At 42.7% G+C, this 25,119-nt stretch overlaps 5 protein-coding genes across 7 annotated transcripts in view; 3 read left to right on the forward strand and 2 right to left on the reverse strand.

Annotated features, from left to right (window-relative positions):
- The window catches only part of nmt1b (N-myristoyltransferase 1b), a 10,492-nt gene extending 10,185 nt beyond the window's left edge, over positions 1–307 (forward strand). For both annotated transcript variants that reach the window (XR_012990032.1, XM_076297856.1), the window contains exon 12: positions 43–307. Coding sequence is in view for 1 of the 2 variants with exons in the window: in XM_076297856.1 (XP_076153971.1) it covers positions 43–63 (21 nt within the window). In the remaining variant the exon portion in view is untranslated. The remainder of the gene's footprint in view (positions 1–42) is intronic.
- Positions 297–3,431, reverse strand: LOC143137604 (sperm axonemal maintenance protein CFAP97D1-like). Its single transcript, XM_076297859.1, has 6 exons — positions 3,098–3,431; positions 2,951–3,021; positions 2,631–2,758; positions 2,000–2,123; positions 891–947; positions 297–359 (listed from the first exon to the last, which is right to left on the reverse strand). Exons 1-6 carry the CDS (start codon positions 3,216–3,218, stop codon positions 333–335), a joined length of 528 nt encoding a protein of 175 aa, XP_076153974.1. The 5' UTR covers positions 3,219–3,431; the 3' UTR covers positions 297–332.
- A 294-nt stretch (positions 3,432–3,725) lies between these two features.
- LOC143137603 (T cell receptor alpha chain MC.7.G5-like) lies at positions 3,726–6,467 on the forward strand. Of its 2 annotated transcripts, none has more exons than XM_076297858.1 (5): positions 3,726–3,874; positions 3,977–4,351; positions 4,914–5,150; positions 5,285–5,308; positions 5,815–6,467. In XM_076297858.1, exons 1-5 carry the CDS (start codon positions 3,829–3,831, stop codon positions 5,925–5,927), a joined length of 795 nt encoding a protein of 264 aa, XP_076153973.1. In that variant the 5' UTR covers positions 3,726–3,828; the 3' UTR covers positions 5,928–6,467. The 2 variants fall into 2 exon arrangements, with proteins under 2 accessions (XP_076153973.1, XP_076153972.1); XM_076297857.1 differs by having other exon boundaries at positions 3,728–3,874; positions 5,282–5,308.
- Positions 6,468–8,722: 2,255 nt separating this feature from the next.
- On the forward strand, positions 8,723–16,563 carry LOC143137605 (uncharacterized). The gene is made up of 5 exons (XM_076297860.1): positions 8,723–8,768; positions 8,857–9,004; positions 9,261–11,039; positions 11,653–11,792; positions 12,051–16,563. The coding sequence occupies exons 1-5, from the start codon at positions 8,745–8,747 to the stop codon at positions 12,261–12,263; spliced, it is 2,304 nt and encodes a 767-aa protein (XP_076153975.1). The 5' UTR covers positions 8,723–8,744; the 3' UTR covers positions 12,264–16,563.
- Positions 16,564–16,657: 94 nt separating this feature from the next.
- abi3b (ABI family, member 3b) lies at positions 16,658–22,804 on the reverse strand. The gene is made up of 5 exons (XM_076297861.1): positions 22,517–22,804; positions 20,767–20,934; positions 19,210–19,386; positions 18,253–18,335; positions 16,658–17,433 (listed from the first exon to the last, which is right to left on the reverse strand). Exons 1-5 carry the CDS (start codon positions 22,646–22,648, stop codon positions 16,716–16,718), a joined length of 1,278 nt encoding a protein of 425 aa, XP_076153976.1. The 5' UTR covers positions 22,649–22,804; the 3' UTR covers positions 16,658–16,715.
- Positions 22,805–25,119: the final 2,315 nt, after the last annotated feature.

The raw sequence follows: 25,119 nt of genomic DNA on the forward strand, positions 1-25,119 counted from the left end.
TCTTCTCTCCTCTCCTCTCCTCTCCTCTCTCGGCCTGTGCAGGTGGGCTTAGTGCTGAAGTGATGGAACATGTGTGTGGATGTCTGAGCCTTCGTGAATTTATGGATTGTATCTCCTGCATTATGCATTTGCTCATTGGGACATACACTTGTCCGCACGCACGCACACACACACACACACACACACACACACACACACACACACATATCAAAATGGAGTTTGTTATGGTAAGCACAGTATAATTTTATTGATTTTGCTTTTGCTTCCATCTCATCGTACAAAACGAATAAAATTGCTGATGGGTAAATTGCTGCATTGCTGCTGGATGTCGCTCAGTTAATCAATTCCAGAGGACGCACCTGCAGAGAGCACAGGACAACACTTTAGACAAATGTCTCTTTGACCATGGAGTGTGCTGATTCATTCATAACAATAATAATACAGAAACACTGATAGTATTTTCCAGTATGATTTATTCTTATCTGTATTAATGTGCTATATTAAACAATTTATGTTACTTAAAGGTTGTATCAGCGATTTCAGGCCCAAAAAAGGCCCAAACATAAATGATCACATTCATCTAATCTTTCCTAACGATCCGCTAGCTGCCTGCCCCATAAGCAGGCCCTCAAAAAAAAAAAAACGCGTCTCTGTAGGCAGCCTAGGCTCGAGATCTGTACACAAAAACAATAGCTACCAACAGGGGTTGGCAACCACTCAAAAGCAAAATAAAGTGTTTCAACCAATAACCGACGAGATGGCGTGTAGGAGAGTTTCAATTGCACGGGGAAGGGAGTAAGTAGCGAGCTAGCTCTCTGTTTTGTTTGAACATCAACAAAAGTGACGTATCCGCACTATCGCTGATGCAACCTTTAATTATGCCTCCTTACCTTCGTATTATTGTTATGTGGATATTTTCTCAGCCGATTCATGTAATCTCTTGTCACCTGAATGAAAACATACAAACACAAAAAATGTCTCAGTCATCTTATCTTAGTGAGACATGAGATGTGTTTTTATTTCTGCCTAATTGCCATTATTATCTCTAGAAAGATAGAGATAGATATGGATTAGCAGTGATAGTATCAATCGAAATCATATGCCAACCAGACACGGTGCAATTTTGACCCGTTTCTAGCTCATAAAATAGATGGTAAGATCTGACAGACTTTATGAAGGCCAAATTCCTGTCAAATTAATCATGTAGTTTGAGCAGGGTCACAACGCCCAATTAGAAGACCTGCCAATCAACTTTCCAGCTCCGATCTGATCCGATTTAATTTGATGTCGCATTCTCATTCTCTCTTTTGGTGATACTTCACTTGGACAGCCTGCCCACAATTCAGATGGGAGAGGTATTAAATTCCTAGTGCTATAGATTTCCCACAGCAGTCAATCAACAACCAAGCCTATGTATCATCAAAAACAAAAACACCAACAAAGCAACCTTGGGCAAATTAACATCACCAACAGAACAGCCTTTGATAGCGTTTCATTGAGGTTTCATTCATTTCATTTCATTGCTAGCTGGGACCTTCCTTCATTGTTGTTTCGTTGAGGTAGGACACAGACTTAACAGTTCATCAGTTAAAATTCAGTATGTAAAATTGTTGTTGAACTATTGCCTATATGCTAGTCTCTTTCTGGAAGGCCTTTCAGCCAGCTCATTTATTTCCGGTGGCATGTCAGCTGTGTTGTAGCGGCTATTGTTTTAATGTACTGTACCTGTTTTGCACCAAGTGAATGAGCATGTCACTGAGTGAATGAGCTGAAGTGCCCTTGAGCAAGGCACCTAACCCCTCACCCCGCGTAGCAGGCAGCTCACTGCATTGGGATTAGTGTGTGCTTCACCTCACTGTGTGTTCACTGTGTGCTGAGTGTGTTTCACTAATTCACAGATTGGGATAAATGCAGAGAGCAAATTTCCCTCACGGGATCAAAAGAGTATATATATATATATATATATATATATACTTATACTTATACACCTGCCCCTTACTTTGAAGTCGTTGAGCCAGTGCTTGTGGTCGTACACGGGCTTGGTGGTCTTAATCTTCTTGAGGACGGCCTGGTTCTCCAGGGAGATCTTCACCAGCTCCCTGTTCCGCAGGTCGGTGGTTCCACTACAGGTAAATGATGGACACACGTCACCACATGCATTTCAGCTTGAAAGGCACCCTTAACAGTTTTTTTTTTTACCTTAACATAACGTTTCCAAAATCTTTTATTTTTTTTGTTCAAGGTTTTTTTTATTATTATTAATATATGAAGGACACTAGTTTTTAACAAACAAAAATCATTTTGATGGCACAAGACCTCATAACATGACGAACGGCACTTCTGCCATTGTCTGAGCGGCCCTCTATAGGCGATTACCGACCTAGCAACTTTCTAGTTTCGGGTAGGACCCCCCCCCCCCTCCAAAATCTAAACAGAAAAGAGCTGCTATGCTACCTGGGCTGTCCACAGAGATCGCGTTTTTTTTTTACAGTGTAATCAAGATTCATTTCGCTAATCTTGTGTCATAACATGTAAAGCACATTGAATGACCACTGCGTATGATAACGTGCTATATAAATAGATTTACATTTACACTGTGTCCGTGAGTGGTGCTGATAAGGAGGACAGACCTGTTCTTGGTCAACATATCGTACTCCTGGTTCCAGTTATCCAGGCCTCCTTTGGCCATGGTGCGGGCGATTCTGGAGACCAGCTGCCTGTTGTCCCTCTCCACCTCCATCAGTCGCTCTTGCTCCATCTGAACAGTCAGTTCAATAGCAGCACTCACCATATTACAAGGTACAGGCTAACATGATATATCACTGACAGAGGAATACGGCATGTTGTGCCTATCTACTATTAGTTCAAGGATTCAGAAAAGCTTTATCATTTAATCACTGATGACAGAAATTTTCGTGACAAAGTTCATGACATAAAAAACACCCCTTACCTGAATTTTCTTCATTTTCAGGTGACAGTGTATGTAGGTTCTTGGAGCTTTGTTGTCAACCATTGGTTTCACTGCACAGCAAAGCATAAACTTAGTTTTGACTACAGTGAAAAGATGTTAGCAATGACTGAATTGGTGACATCTTACCATTTCTCATTCTGTCCATATGATATTTGTAATGGTGACCATCCCACATTGTTCTCATGTGAATATACTGGCCTGGAGTGCTCACTATGGCTGGGAAGGCCAAATAATCGGCTTTATTCATCTTGGTGATTTGTCTCTGACTCAACCTCACGTCGATTTCAGAAGGTATGTTTTACAGAGAAGATAATCTTCGAGACGCCTGGAATCTTGATTTTCTGTAAAATCTTGCTGACTGTTGCGTCACAGATGCTTTACCAATTAGAATTAGTTCTTGTAGCAATCAGAATGCTACAAGAACTTCCACTAAGGTTATCGTGCTAACCATAGATATACGCACTAGCAGAGCATCTGGTACGAAAAGATGCATTCCATTAACGACGTGCAAAATAATAATATTATTAATAAAATAAAAACATAAACTAAAAGCGAGTGGATTATTCCAATTAGGTTTACACATTACGATTAGAGAAACTAACTTTTCTCACACGTCGGGTTAAAGAGAGCTAAGCCTACCTGTTCAACTATGAGGTCAACAACAGACTGAGTCACTAACTGAAACTTTACAGGGCAACGTTTAGGAGTGCTGGGCAGCGCTGTAACCAAGTGCGCTAGCTGCGCTCACATCACTTTGGATGAGCAGTGCAGGTGGCAACCGGAAGACTGCTGCTTACCATTGACATTGAGTCTTGTTCTGTCCCTAACGCTACACATAAGCGGCAACATTCGTGAGCATGTCCCTGACTCTGCTGATGTTTTCCTGTGTTATATTGCAACATCGTAAGTAGGCTACATGTCCATGTTGATTCAGCATTATGATTATGTTGTAAATTATTGTGATTGTTTACATTTAATGGAATAATCTTTGCATGGTTCTGTTAGAAAATACCGTCTCCCAAACTCTGGACCAGGGAAACTGGGAGATACAGTCGAAAATGGGAGCTGCAGTTGATTTCTCCTGTCTTTACGCACAAGTCGAAAAGCCATATTACTTTTTCTGGTATCAGCAAAAGCCTGGTCGACATCCCGTCTGCATAAAGCAAATCTCATACTTGGGGGACGAACATCCTAATGAAGGCTTCGTGGACGTCCACCGGTTCACCGTGAAGAGAGTTCAGATTAATTATGACGACGGGATCAAGCTCACAAATAAAGGATCCATACCGAGCGACTCTGCCGTGTATTTTTGCGCAGTCAACCACAAGAGCGAGAAGTTCCTAAAATTTGGAGATGGCAACAGACTTAGGCTCCTTCCAGGTAAGATTCAACACAAGAAAAAACAAACTTCCAAATTTAGTTGAGTGAATTAGTAATTATCATAACACAATTGCCATGATTGGCAAACAATACAAGAAAGGGCAGCTCTCCAGTAGGCCCAGAAGTAGTTGAGTGGTGTTTGATTTCCACAGTCTGGTAGGTCCTTTAAAGCCCAGTTAGGTTAGTTAGTTAGTTAGGTATTTTGTCCGTGTAGGGAAACTGTTTTTCAGTGAGTAGAACAGTGTAGCGTCAGTCCACAGTACCCCAATGTAACACAGAGGCCCTCAGTGTGTTAGAGATAAAAAATAATAATAATTAAATTTTAAAAAAGATCACTATTCAGACCTGCTGAACATAGATACAGAAGGAGTCATGACCTAATTTTATCTGGCAGGTATTTCTTTAAGGATCTAATCACTTGGGGTATAAATGACTGCTTTGTCCAGTTTGGTCTTCTCAGCTCAGTATTTGCCAAACATAGAGACTGTGCTTTTAGATAGAGCCTCGGTCTAACTTGTGTTAGAACAAGACCCAATGCACTACACCGTTTACCCATCTACAGAGAGTGATGTCGTTGCCACTGCCTATCTGCACAAGGCGGACACAGATGGTCCCACAGCTTGCATGGTGAAGGACTCCGGGCCACTTACAGCATCAGTCTTCTTGTCAGGGGAGACTGTCCCAGCCGAGCCAACCATGGCAACAGGGGAGTCCAGTTACGGCTTGGTTGCCGTAGCCACATGTAAGGCCATCCACTGCCGAGTCAAGCAAGGCGAAATGGACATCTTTGCCAGTGAAAGTGGGTGTCTAAATGAATGCTTTACTAATCAAGTACAGTTGGCTATGCTAAAGAATGTTGACTTGCTCATCTGAAATAATATGAATCAAACAGTGCAATGCAAATGATGCATTTTTGTTTTTGTTTTCCAGTAGACAACCAGTGTCTTACAAACACAGGTAAGACACTTAGCAATAGCCCTTGGAGAGTACATTTGTCTCTCTCCGTGGCTGACTGTATAAAGCATGGGCGACATGACATCATGTCCTTCTGAGAGGTACAAATGATGCCAACATTCGTGAAAATGAGAACTGCCATATATTTAATATTCAAATCGGATGTGGATTATAAAACGTGCGTTTTGGAGCTGTGCGTAGTTAATGGCGTATCAGTTAGGTCCGGCTAGATCCAACCCATATGGGTCAAACCAGGTCAAATACAGTTCTTTCCTTGTTGCTTTATTTTTGAAATGAACTTATGATGCCTATGTTTTCTTTTTCTTTTTTTATAGTAAATGGGCTCTATAGTCATTGGGCTCTCTCCATATGTTTTTTTATAGTCATTGAGCTCTGTCCATTTAGACTCACACATAATTGAAGTGTTGCTATTATCCTTAAAGCTTAAGAAACATAGTAGTCTTATACTCTCTCTCCCTCTTTCTCTCTCTCTCTCTGTCTCTCTACAGATGAGAAGATGAACTTTCTCCACCTCACCATATTGGGCCTGAGATCACTGTGTGTGAAGATGGTGGTCTTATCTGGGCTCCTAACTATGCACTTACTCACCTATTCAGCCTGAACCATTTTCAGTCAGCCACCCAGGCAGCACTCTTTACTGTAGCCTACTCTCAGTATACTCTTAAAAGGAATGTGTTGAAAACAACACATCTCTGTGCCCAAATATATAGGGACAACACCGTTTGTGCTATTTCCAACATATTGCTTTTGTTATTTGTTACACAATATGTGTTGAAAATAACACAACTTCCATTGTTTTTTTTTAACACATCCCTTTGTCCAGATAGGGACAACACAGTTTGTGTTGTTTCCAACACATTTGTTTTAAGAGTATATCACAATCCCTTGGGACTGTAAATAAGAGCTTTAGTAAAAGGGATCCTTAGTCCTCAATTTACATAATCAACACCTTGGTAAATAAACACTGTGCTTACACTGTACACTGCATTATGTTTCTATGACATATTGGCTGTGAAAGTTTAACACACTTTAATTTCTTTTTAGTATCATGTATCCAGGCCATTATGATTATACAATATATGATTTTTAAAGGACATATTTACTGTATATATCCCATTAAGCAATAAATTGCATTGAGAAAGCCTTGTCAATGCGTTTTGAATTCATTCATTAGGTCAGGGCATAGCCAACCATGTGTTTGCTTTAAACTTTGTAAAACTTTGTTTAAACTTTTGTAAACTTTGTAAATAACTTTTTCAAACTTTAAGAATGCAAATGTGCCCGTATCTTTGAATCAACACAGCTTTCTTGAAGTCTTTAAATGAGAGGCGACACAATAAACAGACTCCTCACACACTCCTCCCGATTGCAGCGTGCGGTTGAACATTAGCTGTGTGTGGGTTTCCTGTGTGTGTGTGTGCTCTGTGGCAGTGTGTGGGTCAGGTCACAGAAGTGCTGTAGACGGTGAAAAGGCCCGGGCAGGTGCTGCTGTGCTGACTCTGCTGAAGAGGCCTGGGCAGACACAGTGACAGAGTCAGCAGCTAGCAACACTAGCAGCAGCGTGAGCACTCATGTCGTGTGTTATTATGGGTGCGTATGTGTCGTGTGTAGTTATGAGTGTGTGTGTGTGTGTGTGTGTGACTGACTGATTGCAGCTGCTGAACGTTCGCATTGGTGCCCACGCCTATTTGAGATACTCCCTATCTGTGTTTATTTGTAATGTAAGTGGGAGTGTAAGTGTCTGTGTGTGTGTGTTGGGGGGGGGGGGGATTTTGTGGTGCAATTGTGTGTACAAACAGGTGCTTGTGTGTGAGACAGTGGTTTTAACAGTATGTGATAAAAGCATATTCACAACATAGTCATAACTGTTACATTCTAAACTTGAGACACAGTCAATGCTGTTTCCATCATATGTCTAAACTCTTTGCCACAGTTAAGACTCTACTCTGGGTACTTTTTCAACCACTGTGCCGGGGTACACTAGTGTGCCGTGAGAGATCATCAGGTGTGCCGCAGAAAATTTCCAAATGCCCAAATGTCACTCACTGGTGCAGAGAAGCAACTGTTGCATCAAAGAATTTATAACCACATGCTCTCATTGATTGTATGATTGCACTATTTGTGGTATGCAGGCATTGTACAACGGGGCCCCCATATCCAGTATTCACAGAATCATCACATATCCATTTCATAACAACAATTAAATTAGATATAGTCACCTACAAATGAAACAGAGGGCGCTTGTTTTATTGAGCAGGTCTTGCATAGAAGCCATAATAAGGTCATATCTGTGTATTATTTGAAGTTTTAGACTATGGTATGTTTATTTTTTCTCCACACAGGATGTTAGTGTGCTGTGGGACATTTTAAGTGTCAAAAGTGTGCCGTGGCACAAAAAAGGTTGAAAAACACTGCTATAGGTCACGACTGCTGTTTTTAGGGTCTACAGAGGTGCCTGGGTGGGCCTTGTCTTAGGCTTGGCCCAATCTCAATAAATTGTAAACCAATAATTGATCAATTATTAGCCTTCGAATGTAGTCTTCTGATTTAGCGCTGACACCTCTTCTTGGCAGTAGGCCTAGGCTATGATTTTCAAATGATGTTACGGCAGAGATTTTGAGTAGTATTGTCATGACATTATTACAGCATTATCATTTTGGATTTCAAAAGTAATAACAAAGTGTTCCAATTATTTTTTGTTAATGGTATTTGACACTTTTGTCTAAAGCAATATAGTATACTATACACTACTATAACACTAAATTTCAAGTAAAGTTGAAATGCCTAGCATTAAGTTTTAAGTAAAGTTGAAATGCCTAGCATGAAGTTTCATGTAAAGTTGAAATGCCAAGCATTAAAATGATTGCAATAAAAACAACAATATCAATGATAATTTATTTGAATATTATTTAGGTTTTATTTCACTGCAGTACTATCCAACTGCAACTTAATGGCGTAAACACGTATGTTTACAGTACACTCAAGATAAGACAAAAAATGATATAGTATGAACTGATTCGTGGCGCTAAAGTTATGGTTATTTATAGCGCTTTTCCGCTCGAGCTCTCTCATGCCTCAAATTCACCCATTCACACACACACACACACACACACACACACACACAATCATACTGTGGATAGTGCTATGCAAAATGCCAACCTGAACAAGATGCCAATCTGCACATTGGAAGCACTGGCTTCGAGTTTTCAGGAACGCAGCCACACGGTGCGTGCATTGTCTTGCATTGCAGGTCTACAATGCTATGTGGTAGGCCTACAGACCATTTGAAAACACTTTGGAAGTACAACGATCGACACACTTCAATCCAGCAGGTGGCGGTAATTCCAAAGTAGCTGGTCTGCAACTTCCCAAAACCATAGAGACACAAAGGATGCATAACACCGATTACAACTTGGCCATGGCGAAGATGGATCAGTCGACGGTATGATAAACTAGCGGCATTTAAAACGAACGGTTTGGGCTACTTTGGTAACTTTGCATGTAATAATATATGTCTTTATTTCCACCAGGCTTTAAAATCCTTTATTGGAATGACCAAACCTGCTATGGTTGAAGTGGGTAACTCTTACAAGTGTTCACTGTGCAAGAAGGCAGGCGATTACGCATCTCTAGTGCCCCACATTCAGACCCATTCAAGAAACGTCCTCACGTATAAAGGTAAGGTTTTTGTCTATTGATATGAACTAATGTGTAAAGAAACACACTCTTGTTGAAGAGGGTTAATGTTTTTTTTAAGGATTTGGCTGTTTATTAGGCAGGTGGATCACACATAGGCTATCCGGACTATCAACGATACGCGGCAGATTTAGGGTTCTCCCGTTAGAGCCAATAGGCTAACTATGCATTGATTGTTAAATGTAAAAGCACATTTTGCACTAATGTTGGCGTTTGCTTTATGCTCTATGGTTTTCAGGAATACAAATATACAGATGCGGGTTGGACTGCTGCGACGTGCCACACTACCACTGTTGCTTTTGTAATCAAAGTGTCGTCTTGAAAAATGTGTTCATAAGGCATCTGAAAAGATGCGACGAATGTCTCACACATAAGGCAAATCTCAAACAGGCTTGTTCCGGTGATCAGAATAGTGACAGGACTACAGCATCATCTCGGCCGTCGGCGAATGCCCCTTCCGTGGGCATTGTGGTACAGACCTCGGCTGGACCCGCGTTGCTGCGAACTACACCCGTTCAGTTGCAAGGCACAGCGGGACATTTGTTGCTGCTTCAAACCACAGCGACCGCATCCTCGCCAAAGCAAGCCTCAACAGTGAAGTCCTCGCCTCAAGAAACGACAACTACAGTAACAACCACGTCCACTTCTAATAAAGCTCTAACAACTAAATCCTCGCAGGATGACGAGCCAACAACTACATCGTTTCCATCACAAGCCCCTGAGTTGCAGACCCCAACCACTGCAGCTATGGAGCTGGCCCCCGACCCTATGGAAACCTTACCGAACACCACCGCCACAGCCACGTCACCATCGCTGCCGCAAACAACCGCTTCGTCTCCTTCACCGCGGCAGCCCACAACAGCACCATCGTGGCAGCAAACGTCGGTCACCTCATCCTCTGCAGATCAAGCTCCAACAGGCACACCCTCCGAAGAGCAGGAATCCTCGTCCGCAAACCCGGTGTCCCCCTCTCACTCGCCACCTCCCTCAGCGTCCGAAATGGCCGAAATGTCATCTCAGTCCGAGTCCAAAGAGCAGAGGCGAAGGATGAAATGTCCCCACTGTCCCATGGTTCTCTTTAAGCGCAATCTGAAGGTCCACATAACCCGACACCACAAGGACCTGCCGGTGCCGGCACGGGAAAGCCCCAAAAGGACGCCGCAGCTCAAGAGTGTTTGGGTGGACCGGAAGAACGGGATCGTGGCCGTCCGGAGACACGCGCGGGGGTTCCTGGCGCCGGTGCACGCCCAGCGGAAGGTTTACGACGGCCAGGTGGTCCGGTGCGACCTCAAGGAGTGTCACCAGTTCCAGCAGATGGCCAAGCGCCACGGGCTGAGCGTCAGCCACTGTCAGCACACGAAGGATCTGGACCTCTGCAACGAGACGGCACCGTACGTGGTCCTGGACCAGGAGGTGCTGGACGAGATGGTCGTCGTCAAGCAACTCAGCGACGCCAAGCGAGCCGTGTGCCTGAGGAGACAGAAGATGGCCAAGGCCGCCAAGATTCCCTTCTCGGTGCGGGTGGACCTGGGCGGGGCGCCGCGACGCGTCTTCGTCTCCGTCCACGAGTCCAAAACGAACGAGTTCAGCTGTCTGGGCAGGGTCATGGTGAGCTACAACGTGGACCGCAACGAGTGGCTCTGTCCGTGCACGAAACCTCACATCTCGTGCGTCCACAAGAACATTGCGAAATGGCACGTCTTCCAGACCAACCGGGACTTAATCAAGGGCGCAAGTTTGCCCTCCAGGAACGCTACTGGGCGAGGGAACGTGGACTCCACCAACGACACCAACTCTGCCAACGGCGACGTCAAGCGCAGTGTGGAGTACATTTACGAGCATAAAAGAATCCCCGCCGAGCTACCAGAGGACTTGACCAACACTGTGTTTGAGTTCCCCGCACATTTGTTTCCAGTGGAGACGACCTGCGACCTTTGTTTACACGAGCCGAGCCTTGAGGAATCAGAGATCGTGACCGACCAAGCCAAGATTGTCACCATGATGGGAGTAGCTAACCGTAAGTGCATCTTTTTTTCTGGTACGCTGTGCCTGAACACGCCACCATAAGACATAATATCTGGATGGGCTTCTTAGTCAGACAGACAATCCATGCCATTATCAGCCAGTGGAATGACTGTTCTTAAGACTTTTACAGCAAAAAATATACTTTTTTTTAAATACTTTGTGTTTGTAAAAGCATGACACTTTAAGCATGACAGCATAGCATATCACTGACTACTGACTCTCAGAATAACACAGGAAGAGACCGGAGAGAAAAATAACATGTATATCCAACACACAGATGCTGGATCCAAAAACAGACTCGGATGTGAAACTGTTGTAACAATTGGCCGATGCATTATTATTACACAGTATAAAGCATAAAGCATATTGGACAGCAAACAACAGTGTGCGGATTCAACATGACTGGCTTTGCCATCAGCCAGTGTGTAATGACATGGTTATGCCTGTCTTTTGGATGATTTGATTTTCTTTTAATTACATTAACTTTTTTAATTACATTAAATTTAATACATACATATTGACACATTACATACAAGTTGATGAAGTAAAAATGTAAAGCACAAGGTCAAGTTTTCATCACTTCTAAACTGTGCTGTGTTCCACAGACATATCCACGTACATCAGGCGTTGCCCAGACTGCCAAGTCCTCTACCGGTATCAGGAATGGCAAGATGGCCTCCACAACTTCGACAATCATCTCATTCTGAGTATAGAGCTCTGCCTCTATCTCAGACACAGTTTACAGGTCTGTTTTACAGATCTGTCTTCTTTTAAGCTCTGACCTTATTTGAAAGATTAACACACAATATTTGTGACATTGAAACAGACATGTTATTCACAAGCCACAACGTATTAATATATTGGTTATGTTAGCTGCGTAAAGCTTCGAAATTCAAATAAAGTATTGCCATTCCTTTTGCTGTATTATGCATTGTATGTATAATATGTATATTCTTTCTGCTCATCATATATTTAGTTGGCTGTTCCTCTCTTTATCCTGCAGAACCAAATTCCGGTGTCCAGAGCCGTTCAGACGCTGGAGAGCTTGCGGAATGCCCGATTCCCCTCAGCGGAAGATCTTCTCAACGCTTACTCCCACTTTGAGGCGATGAATGGCATCGAAAACACAGACTCTGCCATTGATGACAATGACTGCAGGCCTGCTCTTGTAGCGGATCTTCACAGGAAGGCTTTCCTGACCCTTCATTGGAGATGATTGTGTGTGTGTGCGCGTGCATTCGTGCGTGCATGCGTGTGCATGGGTGTGTGTGTGTGTGTGTATGTGTAAATTGCGAGTATGTTACCAAAGTCAGTGGATGTCAGTTCTGCATGATGCATGAATGCGGAACAGTAAAACCAAGTCTTCAGAAAGGAAAAGTCTTAACCATGCATTTATTTTTCTGTTCGTTCACTTAACACGGCTAATTTGACTAATCAGCTAGTCTTTCTTTCTGAAGGGTTGTGCTAAGTAGAATCAGCTGGTACAGAGTCCTGCACGGGTCCGTTTTTGGAGACCCGTACCCGTAATACCCGTAAAGTTCAGCACCAGATCCGACCCGTCACCCGTGATATGAAAATTATATCTGGACCCGCCCAGACCCGTTAATATTTGGCCTGTTACCCGACCCGTGCCCGCGATAAATCACACACGAGCTAAAATCATTCCAATTAAAGTCTCGCACCTCTCAACTCTATGGAACAGCCTAACGAGTGCTTTCTTTCACGCTATTGGAGCATGTAGGGCTACAAACATAACCTAATACAAATATGTAACGCGCCCCTGTCAACTTTCACATTCAGTATTTCACATTTAATCTAAATCTTAAGCTAATGAACAATATAGCTTAAAGTGCGCTTTCTTTTACGCCATTCAAGTAGCCTACCATCGGTACCTTTAAATAGGCGATGGAATATAATTCGAGCATTTTTCTTTCACATTTCGCATTAGTGCTAAATTTTATAATAACGAACCATAGCCCAAAACTTGCTGCATCAGAACATTACACAAATAGACCTAATCATATTACAAGAAAAAAATACAACCTGAGCATCACCAGCAACTATATGTAGGCCTATGCCTATCCTGACAACGCTCCAACTACGACATGCATCGAAGAAATCAAAGTCGCAGTAGTGACGTGATGGTCAAGGTCGTAGGCTATCGTTGACTAAAACACACCACAGTGTGATGTAATGGTAATTTAGACATTACACATATTTTTTTCATTTATGTTTTATTTCAGCAAACTAAAATACTGTTTTGGTTTTCATCCGTTACTCGCCCGCAAGGAGTTCCTTATCAGCCCTCACCCCCACCCGTGAATTTTAGGAATGTCATAATCCACCCGTTTGAGCTACTTTTATGCGGGTACCCGCGGGTACATGACCCGTTGCAGGACAATGAGCTGGTTTAGTAAATTACACAAAGTACATGTAACGCACACCAAAGATTCTTTTGTGGGGTGCTGGCCACTGGAAAAACTGCGCCCTCTGGCTCCATATGAGAAGGTTTATTAGATGCTTGATTAATACACCTGTGGAAAGGGACCTGATGAATAGGATATGAATAGGATATGATCTGATCTAGGCCGAAACGTCATTGCCTGATAAGTATAAGTATATATACTCTTTTGATCCCGTGAGGGAAATTTGGTCTCTGCATTTATCCCAATCCGTGAATTAGTGAAACACACTCGGCGCACAGTGTACACACAGTGAAGTGAAGCACACACTAAACCGGGCGCAGTGAGCTGCCTGCATCAACAGCGGCGCTCGGGGAGCAGTGAGGGGTTAGGTGCCTTGTTCAAGGGCAATTTAGCCGCTTCCTACTGGTCGGGGTTCGAACCGGCAACCCTCCGGTTACAAGTCTGAAGTGCTAACCAGTAGGCCACGGCTGCCCCATATATATATCATATATACAGTATGCAGTCAGAGTGTGTGGCACTTCTCTATCATTAGTAAATCATATGAACCAATGGATCGGGTAGTAGGACTTTCTAAATCCAGACTTTCCACCTCTGAATGTTACAACAGCAATAGGCAGCTTTCTCAGTTGCATTGTTATTTTATCAGTGACAGTATCTGGACATATAAACTGACATGCATAAAACATTGCTTTAGATTCCCTCGTCTGGTCTGTCTGTGTGCCTAAAACAGAGAATGTTCCAGACGTTATCCTAGAGTTAGACGGCTAATACTCTGTGTATAAAACCCAGTCTGACAGCCCCACCATTAGCCTAAAAGTGACAAAATAGACTTCAACCACTCCAAAATTGTGTTGTTTACATGTTGTGACTTGTGTATTTACCGCGTGTAGAAATAACAATGTAAAATGATAACAGCAATTTTCTAAGCAGATATACATATCTGGAACTACGTTCTCATGTTGGCAAAGCGCTGCTACCGTTTGTGGCTGCCGCTTGCCGCTGGCTGATGTGAACCCCGCCTTCGAGTAGTCAGTGAAGTGACAATGTAGTTCCAAGTAGGCCTATGTGACTGGGCGTTGGCCACAGCAAGGCACTTATGCTGCATTCCAGACAACTTGGATGTTCAATTCCAACCTTGAAGTTGGGGTAGATCGACTTACCCCTGAGTTCAGAAGTGGGAACTCCGACTTCAAGTGGCGTTCCATTGTACTTTTTACCAGTAGGAGGTCAAAATGAAATTGGGAGATTCCAGCTAGGAAATATCTGACTTCCGAGTTGTCTGGAATGCAGCATTAACCCCCTAGTTGCTCCAGGGACAATGGCCCTTGTAATATAAACATGTAAGTTGCTTTGGATAACAGCATCTGCTAAATGAATAGATGTAAATGGTGTACAAGTCTGCTTAGATAAATTGCTGTCCTCCAAAGATGCCAAATAAGCTCATTTCCCACAATGTTGGTGTGTTTCTTAAAACATAGATATGTTAAAGATATCTTTGGGGTCTAGAAAGAGGGTTTGGCTTGTGCATTTAACTAAACTGAAGCTGTTACTTTAATTGTTACTTGTACCTCTGACCATTGTAGTTTTGAATGATTGCTAGTTCAAGGTAATTCTTTAGTCTATATATTTTTCATACTACCTCAAGAATGGATAAAAAGGCTTTTTACCTATGAAAGTATTGTGTATTTGTTCCTGACAAGAGTAAAGCTGACAGCTGATATCTTAACAAACTGTGGCTACCTTTGGTTGAGGTTGTGGTACAGCAGCGATAGTGCGATAGCGTAGCCACCTGAGATATGGGTGGGGGTCCCTGGCACTTGGAACAAATCCGTCTGCCAATGCCCATTTGATGTACTTTACCATTTTAAAGTACTACAACAGCATGTAATGAAAGTAAAAAAGAGCTAGTATGCTCTGCAGCTATAATGTATTTTGTCCCCTTCAGGTATTTGAATATTACTTTGATAATACTAACTTTCTTACATGACAGTTGACATTAATGATGAGGTTAATTCAAGACCATTCTTGGAGCCTGTATGAATGAAAGTAGGGTTTGCATAACTCATGTAAGTAGTATCATGCAAGTTTATTCGCTTTTTAGAAGGCACTTTCAGTTAAAACATAATTATGCTTTATTCTGCCACATATTACACATCTCTCAGTTATACATGACGTATATCAATTATTAAATTATAATATTATGATTTCTATGAGCTGACACTTTGATACTTAAGCAGCTACTATGACCAATGTTTGGCAATAGTTGTTAAAAATCCAGGCAAAAAAATTGGACTTGTTATAGAACCATGAAAACAAACAGCCAAAAACAAATAAAACATACTTACGGTACAAACTATTGTAATAGACCAGCATATCATTACCTATATAGTACACAGCTAACTCCATATGACAAAAAGTACTCTGAAAAATAATATATCCCAAAACTAGTTATAAATTAATAACAGATAAAATGTAGCTGACCGACAAACTTATCAGTAATGTGACCTCACATCCTGTTAGGGTGAAGGTTTCAAATAAGGTGTTCTAAGTTCTAATTCTAAAATGCCCCAATAACCTTTCAAAAGTGTTTCTGTCCACTATGTCAGAGAAGACATATTTCTTTGATGAAATTAAATGATTATGAAAGTCCCTGGTTCATGTGAAGTTGATGTAGCCCCAAGGTTAGGCCACTCCATGCGTGACCTGCTTATGTTTTACCAAATGCTATGCACGTTAAAATGGCAATGCCCTTAATGGTGTAGTCAGCGATTGAGCAGGAAGTCACATTTGTTTATGATTATGTTGATATTTAAAACTAACAGACACCTTTGTCCAAAACAATGTATGTTATATTTTAACCAAGGACCAAACGAAACACACCAAAGGTTCACCCCTCCCTTCAGAGAAACTCCACACAAGGTTTTTTTTTTTGGGGGGGTGCAGGCTGCCCCGACTTTGTTTCCAATTTCCGGAGCCTTGGCTGCCTACAGAGGCCGTGGTTTTGGTTTACAGTGTATTTGTGGTAGCTAGCTGATCACGAGGAGATGATTGCTGAATATGACAATAATGTAATGGACTCGAAACGATCGTACGATCGCTGACTGCACCTTTAATAGTAGTTGGAACATTGGCCAGTGTTTCATCAGTGGCAACTTGTATCAGGCGTACCAGCAGTTAGTTATACTTTGTTTTCATTTGATCAGCTGTGTCTTCCAGCTCTTGTGGATCTTAGTCTTTCTAGTTTACATTGGTGGAGGAGGAGGAGGAGGTGGAGGAGGAGGAATGCCGGTCCTAGTCGTCCCAGGGGGAGGTGGAGGAGGTGGGGGGAGGTTATTACCCGTGGAACCAAGTGGTGGTGGGGGTGGGGGTGGGGGTGGGGGTGGGGGGACAGAATTAGCTGTTGCACCAGGTGGTGGAGGAGGTGGTGGAGGAACACCTGTTGAACCAAGTGGTGGTGGTGGAGGAGGAGGTGGGGGTACAGAGGCACTTGAACCCCCAAAAGCAGGTGGAGGAGGTGGTGGTGGAGGAACACCTGTTGAACCAAGTGGTGGTGGTGGAGGAGGAGGTGGGGGTACAGAGGCACTTGAACCCCCAAAAGCAGGTGGAGGAGGTGGTGGAGGAGGAACATTGCTACCCATGCTACCATTCAGAAGAGGAGGAGGAGGAGGAGGTGGAACACCAAAGGAGCTGGGTGAAGGAGGTGGTGGAGGAAGAACATTGCTACCCATGCTACCATTCAGAGGAGGAGGAGGAGGAGGTGGTGGAACACCAGAGGAGCTGGGTGGAGGAGGAACATTGCTACCCATGCTACCATTCAGAGGAGGAGGAGGAGGAGGTGGAACACCAGAGGAGCTGGGAGTAGGAGGAGGTGGTGGGCACGAGGACCCAGGGGCAGGCGAGGTATCCTTGGGACTCCAGGTGGGCACAGATGGAGGTGCTACAGCAATGCCATAGGCAGCCCTGAGCAGAGGTACCAAGAGTATTATTAGTTCACACACACACACACACAAATAGATAGATAGATATATCTTCATTTTCATTGGACTTGCTGCCTGTCTGCTTATTTTAATTGTACTAACTGTTTGAGACCATGATCAATGTTGAAACTGCACTATAAATAGCAATACATTGAAAATAATAGATAGATAGAGATTTGTAAAATGTAAAGTGTATGTGCTAATGTTGCTGAGGTGTTTTTTTCCTGTTCCCATACACTACTCCCCACAGGAGCATAGTCTGGGGGTTGCTTTTTTTTCTCCTCCCCTCTCCTCATGTTATGCTGTATTCTTCCTCAATGCCCTGCCGTCCTGTCCTGTCTACCCCCCCTTGTCATATTAAATGTATGTTTGTGTAATGTATGGACAGGTTGATGGTTAATTTCGCTGGTTACTTGTGACTGTGACAATAAAGGCCTACTACTACAACACGCATAAATCCACTTTAGGGTCACAATCCCAAAACCAGAGACGTGCAACTTGGTATCATGGTTTTACGTAAATAAACACGCCACCTCAAAAATAGCCAACTAGCATGTTATCTGCACGCATTTTAAGCTATCTGCATGTATGTCAACGTCGCATAAACATACGCGCCACTAATCTTCTCACTTCCGCGTCAACACCAAGTATATGGCGCCCTCTAGGGTTAGGGTTATGGTTAGGTTATGGCTTTGATAAACACGCAAAAATGCTATTCTGCGTTAGATGACACGCTAGTGCCCATTGGTGTGTCATACATACATGTCTTACACTAAGTGTGATGGACCAAACCGAACCGTACCTGTGACCAGGGTCAATCACAGGGGTGGTGCTGGACTGCTCTGGTGCAGTGGTCGGTGGTTTCTCCGGTGGTTTCCCACCATCCTATGGGACAAAAACACAATGTACAGTATTATTTGAAAACAAATAAGTATAAGTATATATACTCTTTTGATCCCGTGAGGGAAATTTGGTCTCTGCATTTATCCCAATCCGTGAATTAGTGAAACACACTCAGCACACAATGAGGTGAAGCACACACTAATCCCGACGCAGTGAGCTGCCTGCCACAACAGCGGCGCTCAGGGAGCAGTGAGGGGTTAGATGCCTTGCTCTTCAGCCATGTCTCTTCAGCCGTGCCTACTGGTCGGGGTTCGAACCGGCAACCCTCCCTTTACAACCCTTTACAAGTCCAGAGCGCTAACCAGTAGGCCACGGCTGCCCCTAAATTACTCCACACTACCAAGGTGGAGCAGACAGCTGCTGGGAGCATGATGAAATTCAGGAGAACGACTCAAAAGGGAGTTACCAGTGTTTCGGCGCATGTAATGTCTAAGCCTCCTGTTGTTATTGAGAAAGAGGAGGCCAGTTTGGACACAGGGCCAGAGAGTAAAGGACTCTAAGATGAGTCTTCCCTTCAATCTTCTGAGGGACTATTTATTATTTGAAAACAAATAACTACACACTATGAATGCACTAAGCATGCACTATGCACCGGCTTATGCATGGATACATTCATGGCTGACATTCAGCTAAAACAGGAGAGTTAATGATTATTTGAGAGAATTTCAGGAATGGTTGGATCATTGGACGACACCATAAGGCGTTCAAATGGATCTTTGAGCAGATGTAGGCTACCTGTGTGTAAATGATTGATTGATTTCTAATGTTTGAGAGAGTGAAACTAGTCAGAGGAGAAGGCTGAGAGTAGAGACGAAACGTCCAGTGCTCCAACACTGACCAGCTCCCTGACCCTTACCCATAATCCGTGACCCAGATAATCCAGGATGGCGTAGGATATCGGGGTGCGTGTGTACTCGGGCACCACAACAGGGGACTCGGGAGGGACTATTTCTTTGCCGCGGGGTACTCTGGCCTCCACGGTGAGAAGGCCGATCTCCCGCCGGGCCACCTTCTCCTTGTGCATGTTAACCGACTGTATGGGAAGAGGAGGCGTGATCCTTTAGTAAACACACTCAATAACAACAACAACAATAACAAACAAATCTCTTTTTAAAGGAATATGCCAACTTTTGTGTACTTGTAATGTGTAATTGTAACACCTTGTAAGGTGTTCGGGTCTTTGGGAGCCGTTTTCAATGTTTGCTAAAAGAAAAAATATGCTATTTATTATTTCTTCTATAGTATCTGAAACCATTGGCCTTGGCTCATTTTCTGTGATGAACATAAAATAGAACTTATTTTCAATGACTGCGCACGGTACCCCCACACACACACACACACCTCCCCTTACACGTAACTATTACATATGAGGATATTACATAAATTGTTATGGCTGTATTGATTTACAGTTTTTGTCAGTCGCTTTGGTGCTTTTCTCAGATCAGAATGAAAATTCTCATAACTATTAGTTCTAGCCGTGGCCTACTGGTTAGCACTTCGGACCTGTAACCGGACCAGTAGGTATGGCTGAAGGCACCCAACCCCTCACTGCTCCCCGAGCGCCACTGTTGATGCAGGCAGCTCACTGCGCTGGGATTAGTGTGTGCTTCACCTCACTGTGTGTTCACTGTGTGCAGTGTGTTTCACTAATTCACGGATTGGGATAAATGCAGAGACCAAATTTCCCTCACGGGATCAAAAGAGTATATATACTTATACTTAACCTCCACAACATTTAGTCATTTGTGCACATCATAGTAGCAATTTCTCCTTCCTCTGAACAAATTGCAAATGCTGTATAGTGCTGTCTTGAGGATGTTCAGGTAGTGTCACCGAGTTCTGACCTTTTTTTTGCATTGGAAAACACTGAGAGAATAAACTGCCATAATGAAAACATGACAACCATTTGACTATCTTGTTCATAAACGACGATGTCAAGACTTCTCATTTTGATGACACTGGCAGTTTCATCGACATGAATACTTGCTTTTGAGGAATGGACTATCCATTTTGAGCAAGTGATGTGCTTTTGCAGGTTATCCACTAGGTTTTACAGCACTAATTGTTTTAAGAAATGCACTAACTGCTGTGCGAATGTTAATAGTGATGTGAGAAAAGCACCAAAGCGACTGAGAAAAACTGTAAAAGCCTAATAATGTGGTGGGTCCACCAGACTCGGGAACATTGGCTGAGTAACAAAAATATAAACACCTTACAAGAGTTAAGTTATGTAATACTCAACAATAAGTCTGTCTTGGCTTAACTTTACCGTCCCATACATTCAAGAAAAAAAAAATAGAAATTGGGATGAAATGGACTTTAAAAACGAAAATATTAATTCACAGTCAGCCAAAATCCATCTGCAGGTCGAGGGGAAATATCTTTTTGTGTTTGTGTTGGTGGTGTTGATCACCTGATTGATGACAAAGACACAGGACTCCATTTTGCTGAGCTGTGAGGTCTGTGTGTCCAGTAAGCGGAGTACGCTGCTGGCCAGGCGGTTGATCTGGTAGGAGACGCTGGCCAGAGCCTGGTTGGTGTAGGCCTTGGACTCCTCCACCGCTCTGTTTGTGTCCACCCCCTGGACGCGGCAAACGGGAAACGAGAGTTTCAACAGGAGTCGGGAGCAGAGAAAGGATACTCTCATTAAACTGTCAGATTATCAGTGAACTTCACCTGAAGGTGCACCATCCAGAAACAAATGCTGTGTCTGACTTAAAATTGCCACAGCTATTGGGTATAAATAATGATAATATTAATAACGATAATAATAATAATTATTATTATCTCCAAATTATAATTATAATAATGGGACTTTTCAAAATACGCTTCACAATTTTCACATAGACACATGTTACAAACACACAAGGTATGTGGACAGAGTTACATGAACAGAAAACACACAGGTACATGGACAAAGAGGAAGCCGAAAGAGGAGAATACTGTCGCTACTATGCAGGGAGGCGCAGAGTATTCCACTCTGGGGGGTATTCCAAGGTTTAGTGGCAACCCTGGGTAAGTTAGTAAGTGGTAAACCTAATAGAAGAGCTGTGTGGCTTCATACTTGTAGGAGGTTTACCACTTACTCTTATAGTTAACTTACCCTGGTTTTGTCACAAAGCCACGTACTTGGAATACCCCCCTGGACAGGGTTCAAAACCTCCTGCTCAGACCTAACAGTTTCAGGCCTCACAAGTAGTAGCCTACACAGCCATTCAATTAGACAGCGAAGCCATTGAGGAATCAGGAATACATGTCACTCTACATGCTCTTATTAGTGACAATGTGCAGTTTTGTGTCTGGGCAGTAGGCACCTGAGAAAGGAAACCACTTTTATCCTCTTTTATAGTGTTTTTCTGCTATCCATGAGCTGTCACTTCTCTGATTTAGACGCACAGAGCCCGTTGTAGGCTATATTTTATAGAAACATATCTGGCCTAACTGTACAAAAATCTGTTTACAGTAGTACTCGCGCTCTAGGTGAACATGACACAAGAGAACAATTGTACAATTAGATGCCTATGGGTGTGACTTTGTCGTAATCCTCCACCATAAAGGAGTTTTGTCACCCGATGGCTATACTCTCAGTATGATTTGAAAACATCAAGTTTTGAAGAAAAGCATTGAAGAAAAATGAAACCATCCCACTAATGTCTTTTTTGGGAGACAAAGATGAGATGAGAATGAGAGAAAAGATGAGAGAAGGGAGATAAACAAGTCTAGATCAGTTCCCCTGTCAGAGTTCAGCATACCACACACACACACACACACACAAACCCTGTTCAGGCTTGTTCTCTCACTCACTCAAACACAGAAAGCAAGACAAAAAAAACAGTACCCTGTAGGCCCACTCATGAAGAGGTGTGTCTCTAAGATCAGACACTATGTGCTTCCGAATATTACAATATAAATTGTAATACATATTTTAATAATTATTTTTAATCATACAAATTATCTTAATTTATCCAACTTTCATGCTCGAAAGTGTTATCACTCATACTCATACACACGTGTGCGGACCAATAAGAGCAAGAAAAAGCTAGCGGCAAGTGCAGGAAGATTAATGCAGGTTACTGAATGCGGGATGAGGTTGTTTACGTACCCACTTACAGCTTTTTGAAACAAAAATAGTTTCAGGAAAGTGTTCAAATGACACAACCTACCATATTGTAATTATTCTCGCAGTATTCGGCCACTTTAAAGAGATTCTCGTAATTGTCGAGAAGAGCCTTCCTAGCAGCTGGAGCCTCCTGAAGAATCTTGTTCATGTTCTCCAAATAATTCTCGTCCTTCATTTTGGCAGTTTATTTGTTCTAAACTCGATTACAGTCTCTTTTCAGCTATTAGTTTCTCCACCGAGGGTAAACAGCATCTGGCTAACTGCGGAGACTTGCAAACTGTCGTCCATTCAAGCCAGCCAGGAGGAAAGCGCTTGAGAAATGCTCGAGACAAGTGTCGACATGAAGTTAAGCCCTCCTGCGCCAATTAACTGGTAAAGTTGTCCTTTCCCTCCCCCGCATTCCAAAATGTAGGCCTACACATTAAAATCAGATACAGCATATGGGTTTAGATGATATGAAAAATGTTGTGATTTAACGTTATGTGTTATAACGTTTGGCTGTGGATATTATCGGGTCGTGACTCGTGTTAGAGGTTGCAGATGCCTGCAGTACCACTTGTTAACCATACGAGGGCAAACTGATACAAGTAATTTCTTGCATATGATAGTACAGTGAGTGAATTCCTTTGGCGGTCAAACTGAACTGAAGATCTCTTTTAACACTAGACCGTCCTTAATGAATTATTTTTTGAAACTAATCAATTATAAGAACATGTCTAAATTACACAATGGCAAAATGTGAATTGGTACCTCAATTGGCTGATATTAAATATATTCAAGATATGGGCTGGGTTTGGCTATAGGCCTACTCATATGGCCTACCACAGTATTCCGTATAGGCCTAAGTAATACTCCCGTTTTGATCCCGTGAGGGAAATTTGGTCTCTGCATTTGGTCTATTAACAAGGGTGTACAGATGAGCAGTTGCAACCCACATCTAGAGTCACACATGAGTACTTTGAATAACCGATTTGAACTCGAGAAATGCAGAAAGTGAAAAGTTAGCATTTATTAACAACTCTTCACACATTTGAGAGTGTTTGAAAACAATTAGATTAATCTTTGCCCTGCACACTTCTCTACAAGGGTTTATTAATCTGTTGTTCACTTTTGGTAATTTGGTAATCTGTTTATTGAGGTACAATAAATAGCCCCTAGTAGTTTAATCAGCATGGGACAGCTTTGTGTATAATCACATCACATGTTTATCAGCACTTGAGGCATCCGTCAGCAATCGTTTATCAGATAATAACTTATTGCGCTATAGACCTTGAGTAAAATGTGTGGATGTCTTCAACTGCTGTGGTTAAAGTCTGTGACTGGTTATTTCTTATCGCTGTCTGGCGCAGATATACACTACCTATTCAAACAGCTTTTAATGACTCTTAATCTTTTAATGTGAAAGTACAGCTCTGGAAAAAAATTAGAGACCACTGCACATTTGTCTGATGTCATCCTACGTCTGCTGAGTGACATTTGAATGAGTTGAAGGTCATAAGTATATATACTCTTTTGATCCCGTGAGGGAAATTTGCTCTCTGCATTTATCCCAATCTGTGAATTAGTGAAACACACTCGGCACACAGTGAACACACAGTGAGGTGAAGCACACACTAATCCCGGCGCAGTGAACTGCCTGCAACAACGGCGGTGCTCGGGGAGCAGTGTGGGGATAGGTGCCTTGCTCAAGGCCTACTGGTCGGGGTTCGAACCGGCAACCCTCCGGTTACAAGTCCGAAGCGCTAACCAGTAGGCCACGGCTGCCCCAAATATTCCACATATCATATTCCAATATGCAGTGGTCTCTTAATTTTGAATATTACCGTCAACTCATGAGAATATCAACAACCGTATAGGAAGACATCAGAAAAATGTGCAGTGGTCTTTCCATTTTTTCCATAGCTGTGTATATGTTTTTTAGGCTTGTTGCCTTTATTATGAAAGGACAGTGAAGAGACAGGAAGTGAGTGGGAGAAAGATGGGGCGGGATCGGATTCTCATTTTCATTCTATTCTCTCTCTCTCTTTCTGTGTGTGCATTCATGTGTTTGCGTGTGTGTGTGTGTGTGTGTGTGAGTGCGCACGTGTGTGTGTCTGTGTGTGTGTGTGTGTGTGTATGCACACGCTTTATCCATTGTGGAATATTCAAAAACAGGACGGGCCTACCATCATCAGTCCATGCTATGTTATTATTAATGTGCTGTCTTAATACTTGCTAAATGGAAACAGAACAAAACAGAAACACATTTTTTTTAAGGGATCCATTATTGACTTTGTTTTGCTTTTTATCTGTCAGTCTATTGCTAGGCGTATTGGCAATTTGATTGGCAGGAGCTTTTTACTCTTTTAAAGCAACACCAAAGAGTTTTTGTACCTTAAAATAATGTTTCCAAAATCGTTTCAGCGGTTCATCAACTCGTAACAGGGTGAACGGCACTTTCTGCATTCGCTTCGCGGCCCTCTATCGGCTATAACCGCACTATGTAAGTTTGCCGGATCGGGTAGCGGATCTGTAGTTCGATAGAACGAGACCTGAGAAACTACAAATTTGACTCGCATCTGATGTCGCAATACATCGTACTTTCATAAAATCATGCAACATATTCTACCTTGTCTGTGGACATTGTTATTTGCAAAGCCATTGCTA

The sequence above is a fragment of the Alosa pseudoharengus genome, unplaced genomic scaffold (assembly GCF_046254945.1).
Source record: "Alosa pseudoharengus isolate Yale_2024_CS ecotype anadromous, Long Island Sound unplaced genomic scaffold, YU_APseudo_1.1 YU_APseudo_1.1_scf_21, whole genome shotgun sequence".
In the NCBI taxonomy this organism is placed as follows: domain Eukaryota; kingdom Metazoa; phylum Chordata; class Actinopteri; order Clupeiformes; family Clupeidae; genus Alosa; species Alosa pseudoharengus.